The sequence below is a fragment of the Pochonia chlamydosporia genome, chromosome 3, assembly GCF_001653235.2.
Source record: "Pochonia chlamydosporia 170 chromosome 3, whole genome shotgun sequence".
Classification (NCBI taxonomy): Eukaryota; Fungi; Ascomycota; class Sordariomycetes; order Hypocreales; family Clavicipitaceae; genus Pochonia; species Pochonia chlamydosporia.
Window position 1 is genome coordinate 4,158,552 of NC_035792.1, and position 22,629 is coordinate 4,181,180.

Sequence of the window (22,629 nt, forward strand, 5' to 3'; positions counted from 1 at the left end):
GCAAAATGAGGGAGCAGAACGACGTGTCTCCTAGACAATGTGGCTGTGCCGCTGGATGATATGTCTGTATGATGGGTATGGTTCGCTGGAGCAAAATTTCAAGTTTAGGTATGGAGCTGTAGGCGTATCGGTGATGTGTCCTATGACGGATACAGTGAGGCTCGGAATTAAAAGAAATCTGCCAGGTGTCGAAGAAGCTTCACGAATAGGATGCGTCGGAATCAAGCAAGCCGGGCAAAGGAACGGGAAACATGTGTAGTTGGATGTATCTCAATGGGGACAAATGTCGCGAAATGAGCCAATTCAGCCGTGGAGCTCGGCCGAGTCGATGCGTAAATTGTTGATGGCCAAGCCAAAAAGGAGTGAATGGTGACGAGTGACGTTGGCATGTCAAGTCCAATGTGTCAAGTCGCGGCAGCTTGTGACAGCCTGGACAGAGGCAGGAGCTATGGAACAAGTGCTTGCCCGACTGGGATTTCGCGGCATCATGCCCAATGAGGTTTAAGCAAATGTGGCGCCACGAGGCTCAGGCCTCCACTTTGATTCAATCAAATCGAATCACATCAAATCAGTCACGGCCACAAACTGCATCAACGCAATTCAGCATAACCTTCAAGACCTTGCAAGACTAACTGGCACAAGGCGATCATGACCAATCGTGGTCAATTCCTGGCACCGTCCTTTCGGGCCATTATATCATTGCTGTGTGGCTGAGGCTCCCTCAATGCCGTGTCGTATTTCGCACCTGGATGGCTCGGCACTTGTTGGGAGATTATCTTGCGTCACTGGAGTTATGGTACGATGAATACGGCCAAGAACAGAGTAATGGATGGTCTGACATCGGATTTACAACGGGCTGTGTTCTCGGTGTAGGCGCGATCTGATCGAGTGTGAGTTGCATGGCAGCAGTATCTATGCTGTTCGCGTAAGTACAAAAAGGGCCATTCCCTTCAATGCTTGAAGAAGATACCATGCTGCCAGCTTGAGAAAGTAAACAACGTTCCGATACAACATCAAATAATATATTACTTGAAATCGGCATTCCGAGAATGGTATCATTGCGCAAGATATCGATTCTGCTGGCTGCCATACCGGCGTCCCAAGCCATTGCCGTTGACCACAATCCTTCTTGTCGCTGTCGCCCTCACGAAAAATGCTGGCCGTCGAACAGAAATTGGGATGCCCTCAATTCTACCATCAAAGGCAATCTACAAGCCGTTCGTCCCGTTGCAGCACCATGTTTTAGGCCATCTCCCAACACCGCTCTGTGCACCACGGCCGAGCACAACTCCAACAATTCTGTTTGGCGATCCGCCCATCCTGGTGCTGTCCAATGGACAAACTGGGAGGCATGGCCAGAGCAAAACCAGAGTTGCTACTTTGATCAACCTCAGGATGTGCCTTGCAGACAGGGCCGCGTATCTTTGTACTCAGCCCTCGTGGAGAATGCACAACAGATACAAGCCGCTGTTCGCTTTGCAGCCAAGTACAACCTTCGACTGGCTATCAAGAACTCTGGCCATTGCTTCTTGGGGCGTTCAACTGCACCAGAGTCTCTGCAGATATCGACTAATAAGATGAAGAGTATGAAATTTACAGACAAATTCGTTCCAGAGGGTGCACCCAGCTGTGACTCAAAGTCCTTTGGTTCTGCTGTGACTATAGGCGCTGGAGTCCAGCTGAAGGAATTGTATGAGGCGACCACGAAACACAATGTGACCGTTGTTGCTGGACTGTCACATACAGTCGGTGCAGCCGGTGGTTACATCCAAGGCGGAGGACATTCACCGCTGGGGAATTGGAAAGGGATGGCTTCTGATAACGCATTGGAATTCAAGGTTGTCAACGCCAAGGCAAGTTCTCCTGTTCCCATGGGTTACAAACTTTCAAAACCAAGAAATTTCCACTAATTTGGGTTCTTTACAGGGCGAGCTGCTTACTGCCAACAACTACAAGAACAAGGACCTCTTCTGGGCGCTCCGCGGAGGAGGAGGCGGCACGTTCGGCGTGGTCGTCAGTGTCACTATTCGCACATTCCCAGACGTACCCAGTGGTCTTGTGGTGCTCGGCTTCGGTACTCTCGCAACCAACTTATCTGCATACTGGGAGATGGTTAGGGCCTTCCACACTCACCTCCCATCTGTTTCTGCAGCCGGAGGAGCGGGCTACTACACCATCAGCCCAAAGCCAACAGACCTCAATGGCACACAGATACTCCTAATAACAGGGGCATTCGGATTCGTCAACGAGACAAATAAGGCGGTCATTGAAAAGGCCATGGCGCCCATGGTGGCAGAAGTCAATAAATATGCTGCCCCAGGATCAGTCCACAACATCTCCATGATCCCCCGAGTCTCAGACTTCATCCTCGGCGCACTCCCAGATGCGGCCGACGTCACAGGCGGCATCCTCACGCTCGGCTCCCGCCTAGTTTCTCGAGATTTCCTTCTCTCCAAAGACGGCCCAACACGTCTCACAAACGCGCTTAGGGATATTTCCAAGTTGTCACCCACCGTCGGATACACAGGCCACGTCGTGGCTGGCGGAGCAGCTGCCGACAAGACCATCGACTCAGCTGTCAATCCTGCCTGGCGGAAGACCCTCACCCATATTGCGTTTGGGGCAGATTGGAATAGCACTACGTCTGCAAAGGAGCAAAAGGCTATCCAGGAGGAAATGACGAATATCAAAGTAGAAAAGCTGCGAGTGCTGGAGCCGGACATGGGTGCTTACTTGAACGAAGCTGATGCCAACGAGAAGGACTTTCAGAAATCCTTTTGGGGCGCCAACTACAAGAAGCTGTATCGGGTGAAGCAGACTGTTGATCCGGATAATTTGTTCATTGCGCGGAAGGGGGTTGGAAGTGAGGACTGGGATGACGCGGGTTTGTGTAGGAGGATGACGAAGAAGATGGTGCAGCAGTATTAGAGTACAGAATGTGTTTTCGGACTTTGGCTTTGATGCCAATTAGAATACGAAATCTGCACAGCCGTCTCATCCTTGGGGTCCATAGCCGATTAGCCTACTTGTCATGCCTCGAGGGAATGTAGTTGTACGATAGTTAATGTGCATCTTGTGCCAAATTCAGTCCGAGTCGGCGTGATATGTTTGGTGGGTCAAAGTAGATTTTGTCCATCAAACGAAGTAATTGAGTGAGACTCCCGGTCGGCGAAAGTAATGCACCTCGTCTAGTAGCGTCTCTTTCTCAGATTCACCCGGCAGGCATTTCGCCAATTGTGCTCTCCCCAGTGAATCACCGTAAATCCATCCGTTGACTCGACTCCAGTCAAATTGAGGAGTCAGCGGGACAGTATCCAGTGCAAAGGGAAAAAAAAAAGGCTAGACCAGACCCTTTTGTCTCGCTGATTAGCTTCCAAATGCAGCCACAGATTCCGCTGTGAGTCAACCGGCATAACAGGTCAGCAAACCCGCTCCATCCGTCTATTTCAGTCTCACAGCAAGTTGGGAACTATTCCATCTTGGTCAGCAAGACCTGATAGGTGCGAAGCCTGGAACTAATTCCGCTCGCGATGCCTTCACCTCTTCAAGCTTGTATTTAAAAACGACCAAAACGCCAGCTAATAAACCATCAATCAATTGCAATCCAATCTCAACAATTGATTTACCCTCCCCTCTACTCACTGTCCCTCACTCCGCATATGCATCTCACATCAACCACACCCTCACCATGTCATCCAAAATCGACGCCAGCTCTTCCTACAGCGTAGACTACTCAACCACAGACGTAGTCAACGCCTGGCGCACCCCCCGCCTAGAATTCATCAAAATCGACAAAAACGACCCCAACATACGAGAGTTCCTCCCACAAACAGAACAAGACCCCGTCGTCCTCTCCCTCGCATCAAGCCGCTTCCTCGCACCCAACAGCCAGGCCGACCTAGACGACAGCCTAGACTTCTTCACCAAGGCCCTCCTAGGAGTGGCCATCTGTCTGCGCCCCACGGAGGAAGAACAAGAAACATCACCGGAGAAGAAGAAGCCCACCATCATTGGGACCATGTGTCTGGGCTGGGGGGGTCTTAACCCACGGAATGCGCATAATCGCTCTGCGCACATGGGCATCGTGCTCGCGAAGCCGTATCAGAATAAAGGGTACGGCAGGGAGGCGATCAATTGGATGGTTGATTGGGCGTTTAAGCATGCTGGGCTACATACCGTGTGTATGATTGCTGCTAGTTATAATCAAAGAGGGATTCACTTGTATCAGGATATTGGGTTTCGGCTGGAGGGACGGAGGAAGGAGGTGTGCTATTTTAATCGTGGATGGTATGATGAGTTGGATTTTGGCATGACGGAGCATGAGTGGGAGAAGTTGCGTGGTATTTCTTCCTAGGGGACTGGAAAACTAAAAGTATTGGCGGATATGGCTAAGATGGTTGGGATGGGTGAGGTTTTGTGTATGAACATGGCGTTTTGTGTTGAGTTTGCGTGAGGGACAGTTGATCATGCGTCGCTGGTCATCATGCTTGGTATGGGAAACATTATGCCATATTTATAGATCTAGAGCCAATTTAGACCCTACAGCATCACTACCTTTCGTGTATCAGTTATAGCCTGGCTTTAATGTTGGAGTACCCTCATCTTCAGGTAGTTACGGGATGTTATGGAGTTTCACTACATCAAATGCAACAAGTGTTACAACTAACGCTGTGCTCGAGAGGGACTTGCAAAGGGCATTTTGGCTGCTCATGGTACACATGGTCATGCGAGGTCGATGATTGAACTCAGCAAGCGCAAGTACATCAACAACTCGTCGTCTTTTTGGCAATACACGGATTCTACGGAGTTGCCGGTTCTCACGTTTCAAGATGAGACCGAATGCAGTACTCGAGTGAGAGTCTCAGAAACACTCTGGCTCCAACAGACTTTAACTGACATAATACCACTGTGTTCATCCTTTGACGGGGACCGAGGAGAAACTTCAAGCGAAGCTACTAATAGTGCCTTGACAAGGGTTCACTTGGTACGGTTGCGTAAGAACAAATGCATCCGCAAGGTTGCTCCGTGGAAATTTGGGATCCAACAGCTTCCAAGTGTACAACAAAGCTCGCTTTCCATACAATCACAGGGTAATGCAACCATGGTCACGAACCGCGTGCAACGCAAAGACTCTCAGATGAGATACAATAGATCAAGTCGGTGCGATCGTCGGCACGGCCAGAAGTCCCCTAATGCTAGTTTAACTTGAGATTGGTAATGACTGCCCCTTTGGGCAACGCCCCTCGGAGAAGAGAGGAAGTTGAAAAATTGAATGCCTGCTTGGTGTGTGAGCGCGTGGAGTTGATCTGCGCTGGGCCTGTTTCAGGGTTTGAAGTGTGAATCAATTTGGAACCTAATGCATCCAGCAATGCGACAGAACACAAAGACGTGACGTAACAAAGGGCATAGAGCAACCAATGTCGTCGCATTTGGCTGGGTGACACTGCTTGAAATGCCCACCATGCGCAATGCGGTCGGCATGGACGAACATGGTGAAGTGACACATCGTGTTTCTCGGGCTTGGTTTGTAGGCGACAAAGGGCGGGTCCGATGGGTGATGGGACGATCAGTGATAACTGCCACTTCTTGATCTCCGGATTTTTACCTTGACGTGATACGACATGTTATGTCTGAAAGAATGTGTTGGGCTTCGTAGTGAGTCTGGCGCCTAGAGCCTGTCCTCCCCATCACCCATCATCACGGGCCACGACGTGGTTGTTGGCGACAATGCCACATGGTTGTGTCACCGAACTGCCGGCAGTGCAAGCAACGACACCAAACGGTAAAAGTCTCCATGTACATCCTGGCTGTGGCTGATGTACAAACTTCTGCGTGCAAGCTCCAGGCAATCATATTTGTACGCTCGCGTTGTTTGCAGGCAACTATCCAGCCTGCAGGCAGCGAAACCAAGCAAAGGCGTTGAGATGAAGCCAAGCAATGGTAAATTAACGTCAGGAACAAAACCTCCTTGTCTCGGCACGTTAGCCGATGCAGAACCCCGATCGCCACTCCAAAGCGAATCATACGGTACATACAGCATCAAGACATTTCTTGAAAATGGGCGTTGCCACCCAGACTGTATTTTGTGGTATCGATGGGGGATGGATCAATGTCTCCAGTAGGCGTAAGGGGAACCAGTTTGTATGTTTGGCCAGGAATCAAATAATGCGGGGGAAACTCAGGAATCTCGATGGGCGCTTCAAGTCTCCCAACTGGAGGGTCTGATCATGGCGCCCTTTCAGTGTCGTTGCGTAGGCGGGCGAGAATGGGCTTGACCATGACGGTGACTGTGAGTGTCTTTGTCTGTGACTGGCTTGGAGCCTGGACAGGAGTGAACATTGAAGCAGACGGCAAGTTTGGGTGCATTGTTGGTGTCTGTTTTCATGGCATGGATCTGTGCAAGTGGTGCGGTGGCCATCGAGATGGATTGGCTGGCCTTGGCATGGATGTCTAGTGGATGGGGAACCATTGACTGAGGGACATGGAAGGAAGGGACGAGGGACAATCAAGGTAATCAAGGTGAAGGGTCATCATCAATGTTGGGCATTTGAGCATGCATGGCCCATGACCCATGGCATGGCATCTCCCTTGAGGGCGCATCGCCTTCACTATGAAACCATGAAACTCGTGGTCGCCCCCAGCGCCTCCGATCATGACTGGCCAACGAGAGACTGGCATCCCCAATAATGCCAAAATGGTGCCTAGCTCCCAATGTCATCTTGGTGGTGGCAGTAATGGTCAAGTACGGTCCCAGAATCGGGTGCCGACATCAAGGTTTAGTGGCTTATCCTGGGCAGATGCTAATCTTGAGGGGTCTCAGGTGACCTCAAGACCTCGTCAAGGCTGCTGGTGTTTTGCCGTCCAGTCATCAATCCCTGGGTCTTAGGCTCAAGTCCTTGGGTCATGTCTGGGTTCTTGGGTCCTTGGCCTTGGGTTCTCCGGGATGGAGGCACTTCGCTTCCAGCCCGGATGCTGTCCGGCTAGTCTGGTGTGGTGGCAGTGGTGGTTCAAAGTGGTTCTTTCAATCAATCTCATCAAGTCATGATTTAGTTTGGTTTGGCTTGGTTTGGTTGATTACAATCCGGTCCTGGTCCATGCATTCATTTGTTCCATCCCTTGTGTGTTTGAGTGTGTGCATTTCCGTCCTGCCTGTCCTATCCCATCCCATCGTGTCCCATCGTGTCCTGTCAAGTCTTGTCTTGTCCCATTCACAGCAAAGCAAGCGCCTTGGACCAGGAACTCGCCAAAGATTACGCACTGGGCTCTTCACCCCTCCCAAGTATTATTTATTTTCTGTCCTCCATTCTTGATTCTTCTCCCCCTTAACCACCAATCTGGCTTATTTCATCCCCTTGTACTTCTATTCTTCATATTTCACCTTTGGCAGCCCTCTCGCTGCGTCTTACACTGCTAGCTAAGGTCGTGCGAGAGACTCGGCTTTGTTCAAGTCTCATTGACTGAGTTGCTCCCAGCGTGCGTCTTCCATTACCAACAAACAGGCACACGACCTCGACTTTCATTTCTAACACCACGACTCCCCATTCACACCTACTCACGACAGAGAGTAGAATCAAAATGTCACTTCTCAACGACACCGGTGACATTTTTCGAGATGCTGGGCATCTTGCACCGGACCAGGAGGTCTCCAGGGGTCGCAAGAGGTCTCGAAGCTCGTCCAGAGTCGGCAGATCCAGGTCCCTTCGGCCCGACGAGTCTAGCACGCTCCGAGGAAGATCACCACGTCGTGCTACGTCTCCATTCCCGTTGCCTTCTCGAAACACCTCTCCTTCCATCTTGAGGTCGCCCACCAGCCAAATCTTATTGTACAACCAACTACGACGGGTTCGCAGGGAGCATTGCCCGTCTCGGACTGCCTCCCCCGGCGATCGAAGCTTGCGACGAAGTCAAAGGACAAGAAGTCGCAGCCGAGGGCCCCGACGGGACCATGAGCCTGTTCGATCCCCAGATATTCAATCTAGCTTGCGAAACGAGGTTTTGTACGAGCACCAAGATGGCTCCAAGAATACAGTTCAGCAATGACTATGACTCCCCAAAAAGGATGGTGGACCGTCGATTTGCATTGGCGCGGACCAAAATATTGCCTCGACCATGACAGCAAGATTGTATTTTCTTGTACGATAGCTTGTGGCACATGGTGTATGACTTGACTTATTATTATTATCACCTGAAGAGAATGGGCTATTTTTGGACAAAAGCAAGCATGGGCATGGATGAATAGGTTTCCGAGATTGTCTGCTGTCTTGCTTCCTCTTGTACGTTTGGCATACACGCGATTGGAGTTATACCAGGATAACGGAACTTGTGTTTGGGAAGCTCGACAGGGTTTATCGGCGTTTACAAATGTATGTAGCAATGCTTTTTCAAATACCTCCTATGTAGGAAAAGCGCAAATACAATTCAATACACAATACCATAGCCAATTTCCACGTTATCTTGCGTTTAGTGGATAGATTTATTTATTGATCATCATACGAGAGCTTGCCTACCTTGGCAGTTTGCATTCAATCTTCTCCACAGCTTGTTCCACTCCAGCACAGCCATTGAACGCATCGTGTTGGGTGGGGCCGAGCCAGGCTACGACCAGACGGCAGGTGCTGCCAGCTGCCAGCTGTTGACAACCCAGGCTAAAGGCTCAGGAAGGTGATGGTCGGCTTCCACAGTGGTCTTGCACGTGTTGGCTGAGAGGATGCATGGTTTCGGTACGTACCTGTGGATCCTCGACAGGAGCTTTGCTCATGGCCGACAACTTTTTTGATCTTACGATCATCAACATCAAAAACTGGCACGCTGCCTTTCCACTCCCTTCCAAGTCTTGTGGCTGTTTCATAATCGAGCCCAATATTACTACACGAGAGTAGATGCACACATTTGCGTCTTAGTCAATTGGGACTGCTCTCTCTTCAACTGAATTTACCGAACGAGAGCCGGTCCCATCCGACGACACAACCACGACCACTCGAAATTCCTAAACCTTGCAACGCCAGCGCCTTCTCACCGCACACATCCGAATCGTACCCTAGCCTGCGCAGGCGTAGCGGTCGGCGGCTCGTGCAGTGAGCGTGAGCTGTCCTCACGAGGCACGATGCTGGAAAGAACAGCCGCCAGCCTGGAATCATGCAATCTTCAGCGCGTCCTCCCTAAGCCCACCCGATCCGCAAAACGATGCAGGCGGCTTCATACCGGATTTTGGCAGCATGGAGCTTCTGCAATTGAGCTAACCAGTATATGGCCTGTCCAAACCAGAGGCAGCCAAGGAGTATTGGAGGCTGTTGACCCATCATCGCAACCTTTGCAAGCTGGTCTTTTGGCTTCGACATTTCTTCTCGATTTTTTGTATCCGTTTCCCAGTGGGGCATACGCCTATCTACGACGTCTGTATCCCGCATTAACACGACCGCGAAGTGAGAACCAATCCTTTGGGACATCGAGAAGAAGAAATTTCACTTCTACCGCCGTGGCAACTGAGGTCGATACGAGTGCAGCCTTGCTGCGGTGCAGTGATAGTGTTGGCCAGAAGAGTAGCCCCATCAGAGGATACGCGTCGGGAAGCGATTCGAGTGCAACGAGCGAGATAGCGGATTCCGCAACGCAAATACCAACTACCGCCTCCGTCTCCCCTGATGAACCCGTCCGAGCGAATGGTTATTCACGAAACAGCCGTGAAGTATGCCTGGAAACACTCACAGATCACCTCAGCAGACCAGAGGACAAGATGTATAGCGATGTATGGGATCTATATTGTAGGCTAGATGACGACCACAAGCAAGGCCAGAAGGCATCGGTTGTCGCCTACCTATCCACATCCCAGGGCATTGTTGATACAGGCAGAGCCATCTCGCTCCTCCGACAAATACCTATGGAGACATGGGATGAAAAACTGCAGACTGTCGGTGTACTGTTACATCTGCAAGCCGGCGACGAGGCTGCCGCCATCGATGTTCTCAATTCTGGACTTAAAACACGTTCTTGCGCAGGGGGCTTCAAATATCTGGTGGAATATGCCATTACCAGCCAAAAATGGCCAATCGCCCTCAAAGTCTGGCTAGAATATTACTCTCTTGCAACGAAAGCTGGCCGGCCAATTTCACTTTACAACAATCTGCCATTATTAAATTCGGTTCCTGACCTGAGCAAGCTTTACTTTTCCCTAGAGCGTTACTTGGAAGTTGAAGCAGCTGGACCAGTCAGATCGATCAACCTCTACGAAGACACTCGCGAAGGCTTGCAGGCAATGCGCCGTTGGTTAGCACGGCAAGCACTACGACAACCATGCGCCCCAAGGCAAGCAATGAGGATCCTTCAAATCTGGGATGACACGAACTTATACGTAGGCTATCTCATGCGTATGCTACGGCGCTTGAACGACGGACTTGAGACCAGAGCTAGTCTCGCCGCGTTGCCAGAGATTTATCAGCAGTACCGCACAATGGAGCGTGCAAAGCCACCACGTTTGTTGCTGCGAGGAATGTTCAATTTTTATTACCCGGCTGATGCGGCAGGACTAGCACAGATATATTCCGACTGGCATCAGACATGGGGCGACCTTGATCATTGGGGATATGTGAAATACTTGAACTTTTACTCCACGACAGGGGATGTGCAGGCCGTCAAAGATCTGTGGGCGAGGTACACGAAACTCTTTCCGAAAGCCTCCAAATCGCCTCTAGCCTTCCGAAGCACGATGAATGTCTTTGCTCAACTGGGGGATGTTGCCGGAGCTGAACACGAGCTTCGCATCATGAGGGATCACTATGGGGTTCAGCCTGACATCTACATCTGGAACTCACTTCTCAAATGTTATTCAAGGGCGAATGATCAAGCACGCGTCTTTCAATGCTTCGAAGAGATCAAGAAGGTGGACCAGCCAAACTCAAGCACCTACGCGCAGGTAATGGCAATGGCAGCCAGAAAGGGGGACCTGGCGACGACGTTGGACTTCTACAATCAGTCTCAAAAGGCAGGGGTGCAGATTTCAAAGGAGATGGCCTTGCCATTGGTAATGGTTTACTGCCGCAACGACCGTTTGGTGGACGCCCAGAAGATTTGCACCGAGTTCGCCCAACGCAAGGTGACTAGTACCGCTGTCTGGAACCAACTGGTATACTTCAACGGCTTGCAAGGCAAATTGAATACCTGTTACGCTCTTCTGAAAGCCATGAAGAGCTATGGCGTGGAATGGGATCACCAAACTCACGAGTTTCTGCTACGGGCTCTGGTCCAGGCTAACCAAATCCCAGCAGCATATCGCTTTCTTCGAAATGCCAGGGACAACGACATCTTCCCTCTTGGACCGGAGCACTTTGCCATAGTCATGACTGGCGCTGTTCGTAAGGGTCAGTTAGACCTTGCCAAGGCAATTCTATCGCACATGCGGTCTTGTGGTATGACGATCTCCTTCAAAGCTCACGTATCACTTGTTGAAGCGGCATTTCGTCAAACCCCCTCAGCGCCAGGGACACAGACTTTGGCCAAAGATCTGGTTGAGCACTTGGGCTCGATGCTGAGCCGAAACAACTCTCAGACACCGACTCTGAGCGCAGACGTGCCTCCATGGGGTCCTCCTGTAGGACTAGGCGAGTTGAAGCGGCAAACCAAGGAAATTGGCCGTGCCATCATGCTACTTGTGGAACTGCGAAATTTCTCAGCCGTCGAGCGGTTGGTAACAGGCTATTTGGAAGTGTTTCCCGAATTCAAGCAGAAGAACTACTTCCCACCTGACATTGCCTCTGCCTTGATGCTTGGCTACCTCAAAGAAGGGCAACGCGACCAGGTTCATGACTTGTGGCAAAATACTCTCAAAGCCGTTCAAGCCAACTGCACGAATGCCCAAGGCAGAATTCATCCCGCCCATCGATACGATATTGCACGACCGCTCAACGTGGTTGCCAAGACGTACAGAGACGCCAATGATGGACCGGGCCTCCTCAACACAGTCGAGCAGCTCACCAGCGCAGGCTTCAAACTCACCAGCACAAACTGGAACCTCTGCATCCAGTACCTCGCCGAAATGGGTCACTGGGAACGAGCAATGGACTGGTGTGAGGAATACCTCATGCCCCGGTGGCGCGGATGGACGCCCGGCGCCAAGACCCCCCAAGAACGGCGGGACTCGAACAACACGCACGTCCTTGTGGCCTCCCAAGCTACCGTCTTCAGCCTGCAGAAGGAATGGCTCAAACTCCGCAAGCTGGCCGCCTGGTCCAGCGAAGTATCCTCCAAGCTTCAAGACATGGAACGTCGCCACCCCATGCTTCACTATGCCTTCATCACCACCGACTACGAACACCTCCCTGCCACGTGGGCGCTCCCCAAGAAGAAGAGCATCAATAAAGCGATAAAGGATATGATTGGACCGCTATCCCACGACGAGCTGAAAGTTGTGAGAAAGGCACTCGAGAAGCAGTTGCGGGTTGAGAAGCAACGAAAGAGCCGGAGGACAGTGCGCAGTCCCCTCCATGTCGTCAGACGGTCAAACAAGCAAGGGCACGTTCTGACAAGGGCTGTTAAGAGCGATTCAGAGAATTCGGCTGTCGTTTTGAATGGGGAGCATGCATCAACTAGAGAGGATACATCTAGATCTGATTAATCGCGGAGTTTTTGGACATGATATCCGTGTATTAGAGTAGATATATGTACATTTTAGCAATCGCATCACAGGGGCATGGATATGTATAAATATAAGGCTATTTATCTTACACTGAACCACGTACAATCTAGTAAAACGCATCCCCCATATTCCAAATTGCACTGACAAATCTCAATATTCCTTGGCATGTAACGCGATATGCAACACCTTTCCTCTGTTTAAATAGGTTTGACCCCTACTGCATTTACCCCTATTGGTGTCTAGGTGATAAGTACGGTTCACATGGCGACTTGGTCATTGATATAAACTCGTGTTTACGTATGTACCTAGATATCCTATTATGCCACGGGTCGCCTATCCTACCCAAGGACAAGGTAAGTATTCCAAAGAGTACTTTGCCGCCTTTTTTCCCACGGGAATGAAATGAAATCGAAGAAACAAAACTCCGCTAGACCAGTCTATACCAAATACAAGTGTTGCCCAGAAATTATTTGCTTGTCAAGATGGAATAGCCACCTTTGTAATACGTACTCGTGTGATTATATACAAATTCGACGACATCCAAACATCCATCAAGCTAGGTCCTCAGCCGATTCCGGCGGCTGCGGCCGGTTCACACCCAGCGAACGCAGTCGCTGTGACAGTAAACCTTCAGTTCCACCAGGGAACCCGTTGCCGGAGAAGCTACCGAATGCGAGGCCGCCATAGCCGAAATCTCCTCTATTAAGTTTCTCGTACTGCGAGCTAGTATCGTCGGGGCCACCAGCCCAGGGGCCCATCCTTGCTGAGTCCTTGGTAGATGGGCGGCTAGCTTGCGACGAGTCTGGTGAGCGGAGTCCAGCCGCTGGATTGCTTGTTGAGTTGCTGATGTCGCTATCTCCTCGATCTCGAGAAGGTAGTCGGAAGGGAATCGGTTCAATGGGAAGGGTGTTTCCGCCGCCGGTAGAATCCAGGCCGTCGACCATGTCAAATGCTCGAGACGAGGCTCCGCCAAATGTTATCCCTAGACTTCGTCTTCGGAAGGCTTTGTCTGCTGCTAGCGTGGCACCTGGACCAGACGTCATGTTAAGCGGTGGGTGCATGACCCTGATGGGTTTGTATGCTGTAAACCTAGGTTCCGGCCATGTCGTGTCGTTGCGGAGCTTTTCTTTCCCTTCAGGTACCCTATTGGCAAATACAACGCGAATACTTTTGTACAAATAAAAACGGCCCTTGGAAGGGCAGCAAATATGCAAATGAACAAGATATCTGAGCATGGGCCGACTCTGCGCATCCGTTTCACTCGGATTGGGAGCGTGGTCTATGATGGGTCCGGCAGAGTAGCTGCGCTGCCTGATAAAAGTCTTGGTGCCAGGTTCCATGCCTGTGAGGTCATATGGCACCAAGAACAGCTTGACAGCAGTCTTGTTTTGGTTTTTTATGATGATTTGTATCTGACCTGTTTCCGGGATTCGATAGCTCCCGCCAGGAGGAGCCTTGGGGGATCCCATGCGACGCTTTGGCCTGGACATTCTCATACAGTCATTTTCGGGCTCAGAGTCAGGCATCATGACGTCGCCGGGATTGTGTGTCGTTTGTCGATCCATGTACCGGCCATGGGCTTTTCTCTTGGATCTTGACTCTTCCTCCGAATTTGGCAACCCGTTCTCCAGATCGATTTGCCCGACGTAAGGACTTGGACCATCGTCGGAGCGAGATCGGCCATGTGCTGTGTTGCTGTAGCTGTAGTACACGGCAGCAAACGGAAGAGTCACATGCGGTGGACATCGAAGTCTAGACTTGCATTTCCCCTTGCCGAGAACTCCAATTTGAGCCAAGAAATCAAATGGTTTGGATGGTGTTGTAGACATTCGTCCCCGTAAAATACTCTCTTCGTAGGAGCCCACCATGGATGCATGTTGAATTGGTGAGGAATCTGATCCAAATGAGGGGCGCCTAGCACGGAACAAGGCGGGCGTCTGAGGAGACGTTCCATGTAGAGCGAAAGTCGGGGTAGAAGTCAAGGACCTCCGTGGCTGGTGGGCCTGCCAAGGCAAAGAACCATCACGTCTTCCAAATGACAACCTAGAGCTCCCCATGGACGGTCGTGGAGAGGGTGAGGCAAATGGTGACGAAGTAATCGAGTTGAGCGCGGATAGTCTTCGGTTCAGCTCTCGGGGAGGCACATCGAGGCTACCGGGGGCCATAGAGAAGTCCAGCTCGTCGTTGCTCTCAGACTGCACAAGAGGGCTTGTCGGCGGATGATAGGCGAAGCTTGACGACAGGGACGACGACAGAGGTGACGCAGTGACAGATCTAAAGCCGCCACTGTCGCTCTGGAACGGAATCCGCCTTTCAAAGTTGAACGGAGTGAAATCTCGGGGCGGCGACGTTGCAATCCATGACGTTTCTGATGCCAGCTGACTTCCAACTCGCTCCCGGGCTCGATTACTCGACCGTCGGTCCTGTTCCGCCTGATCGTGTGTGAAATCTCCGCTATGCAGGGCCGACCTTGGTCTTTCAATGCTCAACCCGTCTTGAAGTCTGTCCTGCGCAGCATTTTGCGTGTCATTTTCTGGTTTTTCGGGTGTAATTTGCACTGGAGGCAGCAATCTCGGCGACTCGGGCGAAGAACGGAGACTGGTAGGGCTATCACGCCTCTGGAAGATGGATTCAAGCTGAAGCACGGATACGAGTCAGACCTAGGCCACAATAGTGAAGGGCCAGGCATTCAAACAAAATAACTTACATGACGGTTGGGGATCCAAGTCGGACTCTCTCCCCTCTTGAGCCTCTCAATCAGCTCCGCTCGGCATGAAATGGCGGCCTCGTCATCTATCCTCGGCGTCGTAGGTCGTCTGAGGTTGTCAGGGACGGGCCCTTCGCACAGCTCCGTAGGTAAGCTCTCTTCGGAGAGTCGTCTCAAGACGGGAGACGTAGGGGCCAGCTGGGGTCGGCTCGGCTGGCCAGAACGACGGTGGTGGTCGGGTTCGAGGTCGTCCTGGAAGATGGGCATGTTGAATTCAAGGTGGAGGAACCACAGCTCAGAATTGGGCTGTGGTTCTCCAATATTTGGCGAGACAAAACGAGCGTTTGGGCTATAAATCGACGACTTGCATTCCGACGTCGCTAGAAAATTTGGTGTTTGAGAAAGAGCAGATTTGCACGACAGCTAATTATGGCAGCAAGTTGGCGGCCACCATCCGAGTAGTCAGTCAGTCAGTCAGTCCACCACCGGAGGTCGCAGGGTTCCTGTTCGATGGGCACGGGCTTGGCTCGATGGAACAAGCAAGGGCACACGAGCCAACGAAAAAAAGCAGTCTGATGTAAGTTTTGGCGGCGGGTTCCGAAGACGGCAGGTGAATAAAAAGCAAACAAAAAAAATTTTCCAATCGAACAGCAGGCTGCGAAAGGAACAGGCTGTAGTTATGAATGGGCGTGCTTATGAACAGGGTCGGGTTGACGGGTGGTCAGAAGGTGACGATAAGTGGTGAATCATGGTCAGTCCCCGAGAGCGGTGGGACAGGCGAAAATGGCCGGGAAAGCGGCCAGGAATATAAATGGGGTCTGGCTAACTGAGTCGGAAATACATGTCGAAAAAGATGTCCAAGTGTTGGTCTGCTGGACGCTGGAAGTCGGGTCGAGATGGGGCAGCATCGTCATGCGGTCGATTAAAGCACTTGGTGGCGGTTATGGACTCGTAGGCTAACGGAGTTTGGAACTGGAGCAGCTCAAAAGCCCCACCTGCATCACAAGGGACTGCCCTCAACATTGAATGCACCAGAGCCGGCCAGTGAGCGGTTCAGCGTCAACTGGTCTGGAGCGCCAACCTCCCGAACCAGACACTTCACGGCGCTGGCAATGGGTCCAGCTGCCACAGCGCGTTTAGGCGCCGCAAATGGGACCCAGATAGCGCCGGTTAGTGGTTCGCATCATCCCCTCAGTGGCTATCAGTAGCCTGGCTGGATTGGCCTTCGTGGGCCTCAGGCGCAGGTCTACCAGAGTGAAGTTGACCAGTCAGGGTGCCAGACATCTGCAGAGCACTCCATACGGAGACAGAGTTGTCAGTGACAAGCTGCCTCGAAAGCCTTCACGTCACCGCCTCCCGCCGTGGCTGGTTAGCCTCTTCATCCATCACATCAATGAGAACCCATTCAAAAACAGCATTTACATACCATACACACCCAGTTCAAAAATGTGCTCGAAAAAGTTGGCTCTTTCTCGTAGAATAGAGTTTGGCTCTTCCTAAACAACCCAAGCTAGCCACGTCAACATGCGAAGCCAAACAACTCCCACAATCCACCAGACAGCTTCCTGCGTTGGCACCCAAACAACTCACATGAACGGCACTGACTGATTGACCCTATTACTCCTCACGGCTCCTTCGACCAGACACTTATCCCGTCCCTGTTGCCGCATGCATCCTCATGCAGCTGTCTATTTCTGTGCAAAACAAAACAAAAATCCCAGGGCCTCTGCTCCCGTGATTCCCTACACATGTCGCCGATACCACGCCATCACCAAATCAACATGATCCATGTCGCCATCGTCGCAATAAAATATCCTGAATCAGTGACATGCTTATGCCATTGCACAGAACACTTGAGCCCTGTATAAGTGCCTGCATAAAATGCTGCTCCAATGCGGGTCTGGTCTGTCATTCCATGTCAAGTTCAAAATGAGTCCCGTGTCTCCACTTGTATCGCCCCCGCCAGCCAACCACAAGATCCCAATCCAACTGCAAACTCTACACTCAGTGAGCGGTGACCAGCAAAATCATCATACCCGACCATTCACATACACAAGGCCATCCCATATCTGTAAAACCCGCCAAATCATGGCTCCCAAACGGCCTCATGACACAGAAGAATCCGGAGCAGAAGCCAAAAAGGCCAAGCGTGGCTTCAGAGTCGGACCAGATAACTTACCTGACGGGCCCTGGCGACGAAAAGGTATCACCTCACAAAAATCTATCAACACACCACCCCAGTAATCTCAGACTAACCCTTCATAACAGTAACCAAAATCAAGAAAGATCTCATCCAAAAAGCCAAAGTCAAAAAAGAATATGCCAAAATAAAAGCCCGCGAGCAGCAAGAGCACAACGATGCAGAAAACTCACATGACGAGGCTGCCGCGGAGGATGAAACACAGGAGAAAATGCACCCCACGCGGGAACTCATGCTCAAGGATGAAGAGATGGCACAGGCAGGCGCGGAGGCATCTGCTGATCCTGCGAGCGATGGGATGAGGCGACGTACCAGGCGCCCCGGGTACTATGACAAGCAGCTCAGGAAGGCGGAGGAGCGGAAGAAGGAATCTGACGAGAGGGCTCAGGAGTTTCAGCGGAGGAGGGAGGAGAGAGAGAGGAAGATTGCGGAGCGGGAGCGGTTTAAGAAGGCTATGGCTAAGACGGTGGGGAGGGATGGGAAGAAGAAGCTGGGGAGGGAGAGTACCATATTGCTGGATAAGGTGAAGAGGATGATGGAGAAGTGAGGGATTGGTTGTGAGATGGGTTTGTGCATTGCGGTTTTGTGGCCGGAGTTGCGAAATACTAGATTCTATCAGCATGATTTGTTATGTCAGCCATTTGTTAATTTACATTGTCAATACATCGATTTGATATCGAAAGAACTGCAGGGTGTGTGTCGAGGGTGTCTTGAATTGGGTTGCCCCCCTAATTATGTGATTAGGCTGGGCATAGTCTACAATGCCGTCCTTCTTCTGTTGACTTTTCGTACCTTGTATGGTGCAAATTCTCAGATCTGAGGCTCGTTGACTGGACATCTATCCGCAATGAAACTACAGACTCAAGCGGACCTAGCATGGACAAGAGTCCACTTCTGTGCCGGGCTTTGCTATAGATTTCTGACTCTGGTAAAGTATTTGAAAGTATTTTTCATCCTTGGAAAATAATATAATATGCTCTAGCTAATCCGATTGGCTTACATCAAGTCTTAACCTGCGTTACTATTACTTCCAAAATTGCGGGCTACCCTGGAGTCGTTGACCAAATCTAATACTAGAGCGCCATCTAAAGTATCGCACACTAGTGATGGTCGTACAATTCTGGCAGTAGAAAGAAAATACATCTAACAGATTTGTTCAAAGCTTTTGTTTTACAATCATCAAGTAGTGCCGTCTATGACCCTGGCCACGTTCAAACGAGAGCAGAGGAAGCATGCATCACGATCAAGCCTTCACTCCCATGGATCTATTGTCTGGAAACGAAAGTCTGAACATGTGCCTCCGAGGCTTCTCCAATAATCAATCGTACCTGAAACTTTTGGCTGCAGCAATACGATCCCACAGCTCCCGATGCCAAGCTGTGGATAATTTAGATTGGGCAGATCGGGGATCACAACCGAACCTTCCCCTGGTTATTCGTTGAACCAAAAGTTTCAAATCAGTATGGCCTCGATATAGAACTGACTGGGAGGGATTGAGTCTTGTTGACAAATTGTCCAAGTAAATTATCTCGCGTTTGGGAATGCCTGTCAAGGATACAGTACCTTGATACATCTTGATATGATCGCCATCCGAAGCGTTACATGCGACCCTTGTTCCCTGCTGGCTAAGATCTTCCACCAAGAAGAAGAACTCTGGGAAGCTGAACTCGCTTCAACGTCTGTGGGTAGTGGAGAGAACGGCCTGGACCGACATGAACGGCGCATGTCCGTGCATGTTGTTATGTTGAAGCTGCAATAATGAAAGCCAAAATAAGCAAAGCGTCCGAAGTTCATTAGTTACACGCCTTCTACCACCAGATGAGAGTAACCACGTCCGTTCGTGTAGTAATCCAGGACCGGGACGTGAGTACATAACGTAGCTTGGTCAATGAAACCATTTCCATGTGTTTTTGCCGAACCTTGTGTCTCTGGCTGTCCGTCGTTGAACACTACAGGCGTAGTGGCCATCCTTGTTCGTATATGCAACAGCTGTGCTCAAGCAATTCCAGTCCGAGGCTCAATAGTCCGCGATCCGGGAATTGAGCATGTGACCCTGAACCACAGTTCAGCTAAACAAGGTCGTGGAACACAAATTGTGGAGGACAAAGTTGCCTAATTGCTTCACAAACAATCGATCCGTGCTGGGGGAATAAAATGGATACCGTCGGACGTTTTGCGAAACCGCTACAGCGGATAAGGCGTGGGATCCCGCAAGCCACGGGTTGGCTGACCAGATCTGCGTCTTGTCTTTGTTGTCAACCGATGTATGTATCAAAACATGCTTCGCTAATCGTGAGAAGGCCCTTACGCATCTAGAGGCGTGGCCAACCGCCAAGTTCTCGCTTCCCCTGGCATTTGAATCCGTCACCAACAGCGACCATCTCGATTGAATAGGGAGTGCCACGACGATCTCTTGTGCAAAATGCACAGAGGTCCTGTTTTCAACATGTTTTGTGGCTTCGCGTATGTAGAGAGTACGCCAGCTCGGTTGAACAAACTTGGGCTGATTCGAAACAGCTGCTAATATCATTTTGCGACTTGAGTTGTGTTACACCAACACCTCGCCGGGTATAGTTACTTGGGGGTGGTCACACTTGCCATAACACGACAGAGCCTCCAAAACCAATCAGAAAACTTGAGAGTATTGTCACGGAATGATTCTCCATGCCCTTCGTTTTGCTGGACCGGACTATTCATACAAATAGTCGACCAATAATTATGAAGCGAAGGCCCAAAAAACACAAGATCAACGGCCCCGCCTCACTTTTGTTATCCAGGATGGCAGCCTGACAACTGATGGTGTGATTGTATCAGTCAAAACCCATAACAGGCCATGGTATGAGGCAGTTTGGGTTGGCGAGCCAGCCGAAAGCATCTGCGAAAGCAACAAGTTTACCCGAGCTTGTGACGATACAAAAAGGTCAACAACAAGTGAGTAGCTGGCTGGCTCCTGCTTTGACCCATGCCATGCTCTATCGTGCAAGCAAGAAGGAGGCCAGCAAGGGCAAGTTGTCCCTCTGTGTTTCGTCTTTGCGGGCCCAGGAACATGAAACACAACTCAAGTGGAGCAAGCCGATGTTGCAGTCGACAATTAACATTCCCGTGGGGAGTATTGCTCGGGGTGCTGTCATTTCTGCTCCGTGTGCTTTTGGGCCCCACCACCGACCAAATTCGGGCTAGCGGCCACATTCCTACACCCCACAGTACATTTTAGGTATAAATGCATGGCAACTCAATAGCCTTAATTAATCGAAAAAGTGGTTAATAAGATACATAAATTTCTTAACGGCTGCAGCCCTCCCAAGCCTTAATTCGCTTAAAAACGCAATTTCTGCTATTTTCCTTTAAAGTGTATACTTCCTGGCCTGTTAATTCTTCCGCTGCCGTTTTGGCTGCTCAGGGTCATAGGAAGGGGCCTAACGCACCTCCCACCATTGCGACGGTAGCAGCTGCGTTTGGGGGATAAATTCCTCTATATCCTGTGATAGGGAAGCTGCTGCTTGCCCTATAACCTGTCTATCTGTTGTTTCTATTTAGCTGCTTATCACAGCGTAATTTAATTGGGGCATTAACTGCGCTTGGAGTCTCTGCTGTTGTTGTGTTGCTACAGCAATATCTTGCTTGTCTTGCGTTAATTCCCTTTAAATGCTTAGTGCTAGAGGCTATAGGAGGGTTCTTTAAGACATTTAACTTGGCTGTTAACTACTATTTTGACGTGTTTTTTGGTGTTAAGAGTTGGCTTTATTTATTGCTGCCTAGCGATAGCGAGTTAGGACTGGGGTAGGGTCTTGGATGCAAAGATATAGCTGCTGTTTATCCTGTTAGTTATTATTAGTTATAAAATCTATAATAGAATGCGGTAAAAGAGATTGTTAACTTACTGGTGGTGTCTATAGCTACTAGCGCTTTGTAATTTTGTGTCTTTCCAGTAACTTAGCGGCGGCTTTCTTCTGCAAAATATAATAAGCACAAGGGAGACTAAATTGCTTAGTAAAATAGCCTATATAAGGTTATAGCTCCTGCTGCTTAAGTTTATGTGCTTAAACTAGCTTATTTTAACTAATTAAGAGGTTAATAGCTTAATAGGAAATTTATGAGGGTAATACACCTAACTAGTCTCTATTGTTAATTAAATATTAATAGTGGATGCCTTTGTTAGCTACCTTTACAAGATAATTTCGCTCTTAATTAACAAGCATCTAGTTAATTAAATTTATTAACGGATAGAAATTGCCCGTCCCTATATTTAGCTGGCGCTTAAGAGTGCTGTAAGATAACTTAGAAATACTGTTTAATTCTTCCCTAAAGTTGTGATAATGCCTTGTAAAGCAGGAAGCCTACTGCTACTTAACCTTAAGATAGGTCTCTTCTAGATAATATAAGATTGCTGGTTGCTGTAAAATATATGTGTTAATTATCTGGGTCTAGATATACTAGAAATCCTTAGTAGTACTAGCGGATTAAAGCAATTTAAATGCTTTAAAAGCTCCCTCTAGGCTATTGTCAAAGGCAACACTATTATTATTAGCTTTAATAGCGTTACTATTGTTGTGATTCTACTTCTTCTGGAAATTTGCCCTAATATTTGCCTGGATGTGCCATATACAAATCTGCTGTTATGTTATTAGCTAAATAACATCTAGGGCATTTTTTAATGCTTTTTTGAAGTCTGTGATGATAACCTTAGGGGCAGGAATTTAGAGCTTACGGCGAATCTCATCTAATAACGCTAGCATCTAGTGATATCCCTCTTCCTTTTTGCTGCTTGAAATACCAAAGGCAATATTTGCCGTTATTTTATGATTAGTGACGGTTACTATGTCTAATAGATAGAGTTCCTAACGGTTAGTCTTATATGTATTATCTATCGCGATAAATTCCGAAAAACCTTGCTATTTTGCAATGCAAGACAGATAGGTCTAAATGGCGCTTATAACCCGGTTATTTTTGTTATACTTTATCCTGTGAGGGAGGCTCTTTTCCTTAAGGACTTTGACGAACTATTAGGTAGAGGTAAGGCCACCTAATTCCTGCTTGCGAGCTCTTTATTGTTAATTATAGATGTCCTTTGGCCGAAAAAAAAGGTGTTCTTTG

General features: G+C 49.6%; 8 protein-coding genes across 8 annotated transcripts; 7 read left to right on the forward strand and 1 right to left on the reverse strand.

The window, feature by feature from the left end:
• Positions 1-1,049: 1,049 nt before the first annotated feature.
• On the forward strand, positions 1,050-2,928 carry VFPPC_05097 (FAD binding domain-containing protein; the record flags this gene model as incomplete). The annotated part of the gene is made up of 2 exons (XM_018284341.1): positions 1,050-1,865; positions 1,927-2,928. 2 exons carry the CDS (start codon positions 1,050-1,052, stop codon positions 2,926-2,928), a joined length of 1,818 nt encoding a protein of 605 aa, XP_018145792.1.
• A 760-nt stretch (positions 2,929-3,688) lies between these two features.
• On the forward strand, positions 3,689-4,354 carry VFPPC_05098 (GCN5-related N-acetyltransferase (GNAT) domain-containing protein; the record flags this gene model as incomplete). The annotated part of the gene is made up of 1 exon (XM_018284342.1): positions 3,689-4,354. One exon carries the CDS (start codon positions 3,689-3,691, stop codon positions 4,352-4,354), a length of 666 nt encoding a protein of 221 aa, XP_018145793.1.
• A 381-nt stretch (positions 4,355-4,735) lies between these two features.
• Positions 4,736-5,209, forward strand: VFPPC_05099 (hypothetical protein; the record flags this gene model as incomplete). The annotated part of the gene is made up of 1 exon (XM_018284343.1): positions 4,736-5,209. The coding sequence occupies one exon, from the start codon at positions 4,736-4,738 to the stop codon at positions 5,207-5,209; it is 474 nt and encodes a 157-aa protein (XP_018145794.1).
• A 607-nt stretch (positions 5,210-5,816) lies between these two features.
• On the forward strand, positions 5,817-6,122 carry VFPPC_15900 (hypothetical protein; the record flags this gene model as incomplete). The annotated part of the gene is made up of 1 exon (XM_018293653.1): positions 5,817-6,122. The coding sequence occupies one exon, from the start codon at positions 5,817-5,819 to the stop codon at positions 6,120-6,122; it is 306 nt and encodes a 101-aa protein (XP_018145795.1).
• A 1,453-nt stretch (positions 6,123-7,575) lies between these two features.
• VFPPC_13760 (branched-chain amino acid aminotransferase) lies at positions 7,576-8,040 on the forward strand (the record flags this gene model as incomplete). The annotated part of the gene is made up of 1 exon (XM_018291532.1): positions 7,576-8,040. One exon carries the CDS (start codon positions 7,576-7,578, stop codon positions 8,038-8,040), a length of 465 nt encoding a protein of 154 aa, XP_018145796.1.
• Positions 8,041-9,103: 1,063 nt separating this feature from the next.
• Positions 9,104-12,607, forward strand: VFPPC_05100 (translation regulator (Cya5); the record flags this gene model as incomplete). The annotated part of the gene is made up of 1 exon (XM_018284344.1): positions 9,104-12,607. One exon carries the CDS (start codon positions 9,104-9,106, stop codon positions 12,605-12,607), a length of 3,504 nt encoding a protein of 1,167 aa, XP_018145797.1.
• Positions 12,608-13,179: 572 nt separating this feature from the next.
• On the reverse strand, positions 13,180-15,602 carry VFPPC_05101 (succinate dehydrogenase; the record flags this gene model as incomplete). Its single annotated transcript, XM_018284345.1, has 2 exons — positions 13,180-15,264; positions 15,336-15,602. The coding sequence occupies 2 exons, from the start codon at positions 15,600-15,602 to the stop codon at positions 13,180-13,182; spliced, it is 2,352 nt and encodes a 783-aa protein (XP_018145798.1).
• A 1,821-nt stretch (positions 15,603-17,423) lies between these two features.
• VFPPC_05103 (rRNA processing domain-containing protein) lies at positions 17,424-18,082 on the forward strand (the record flags this gene model as incomplete). Its single annotated transcript, XM_018284347.1, has 2 exons — positions 17,424-17,538; positions 17,604-18,082. The coding sequence occupies 2 exons, from the start codon at positions 17,424-17,426 to the stop codon at positions 18,080-18,082; spliced, it is 594 nt and encodes a 197-aa protein (XP_018145800.1).
• Between the last annotated feature and the right edge of the window lie 4,547 nt (positions 18,083-22,629).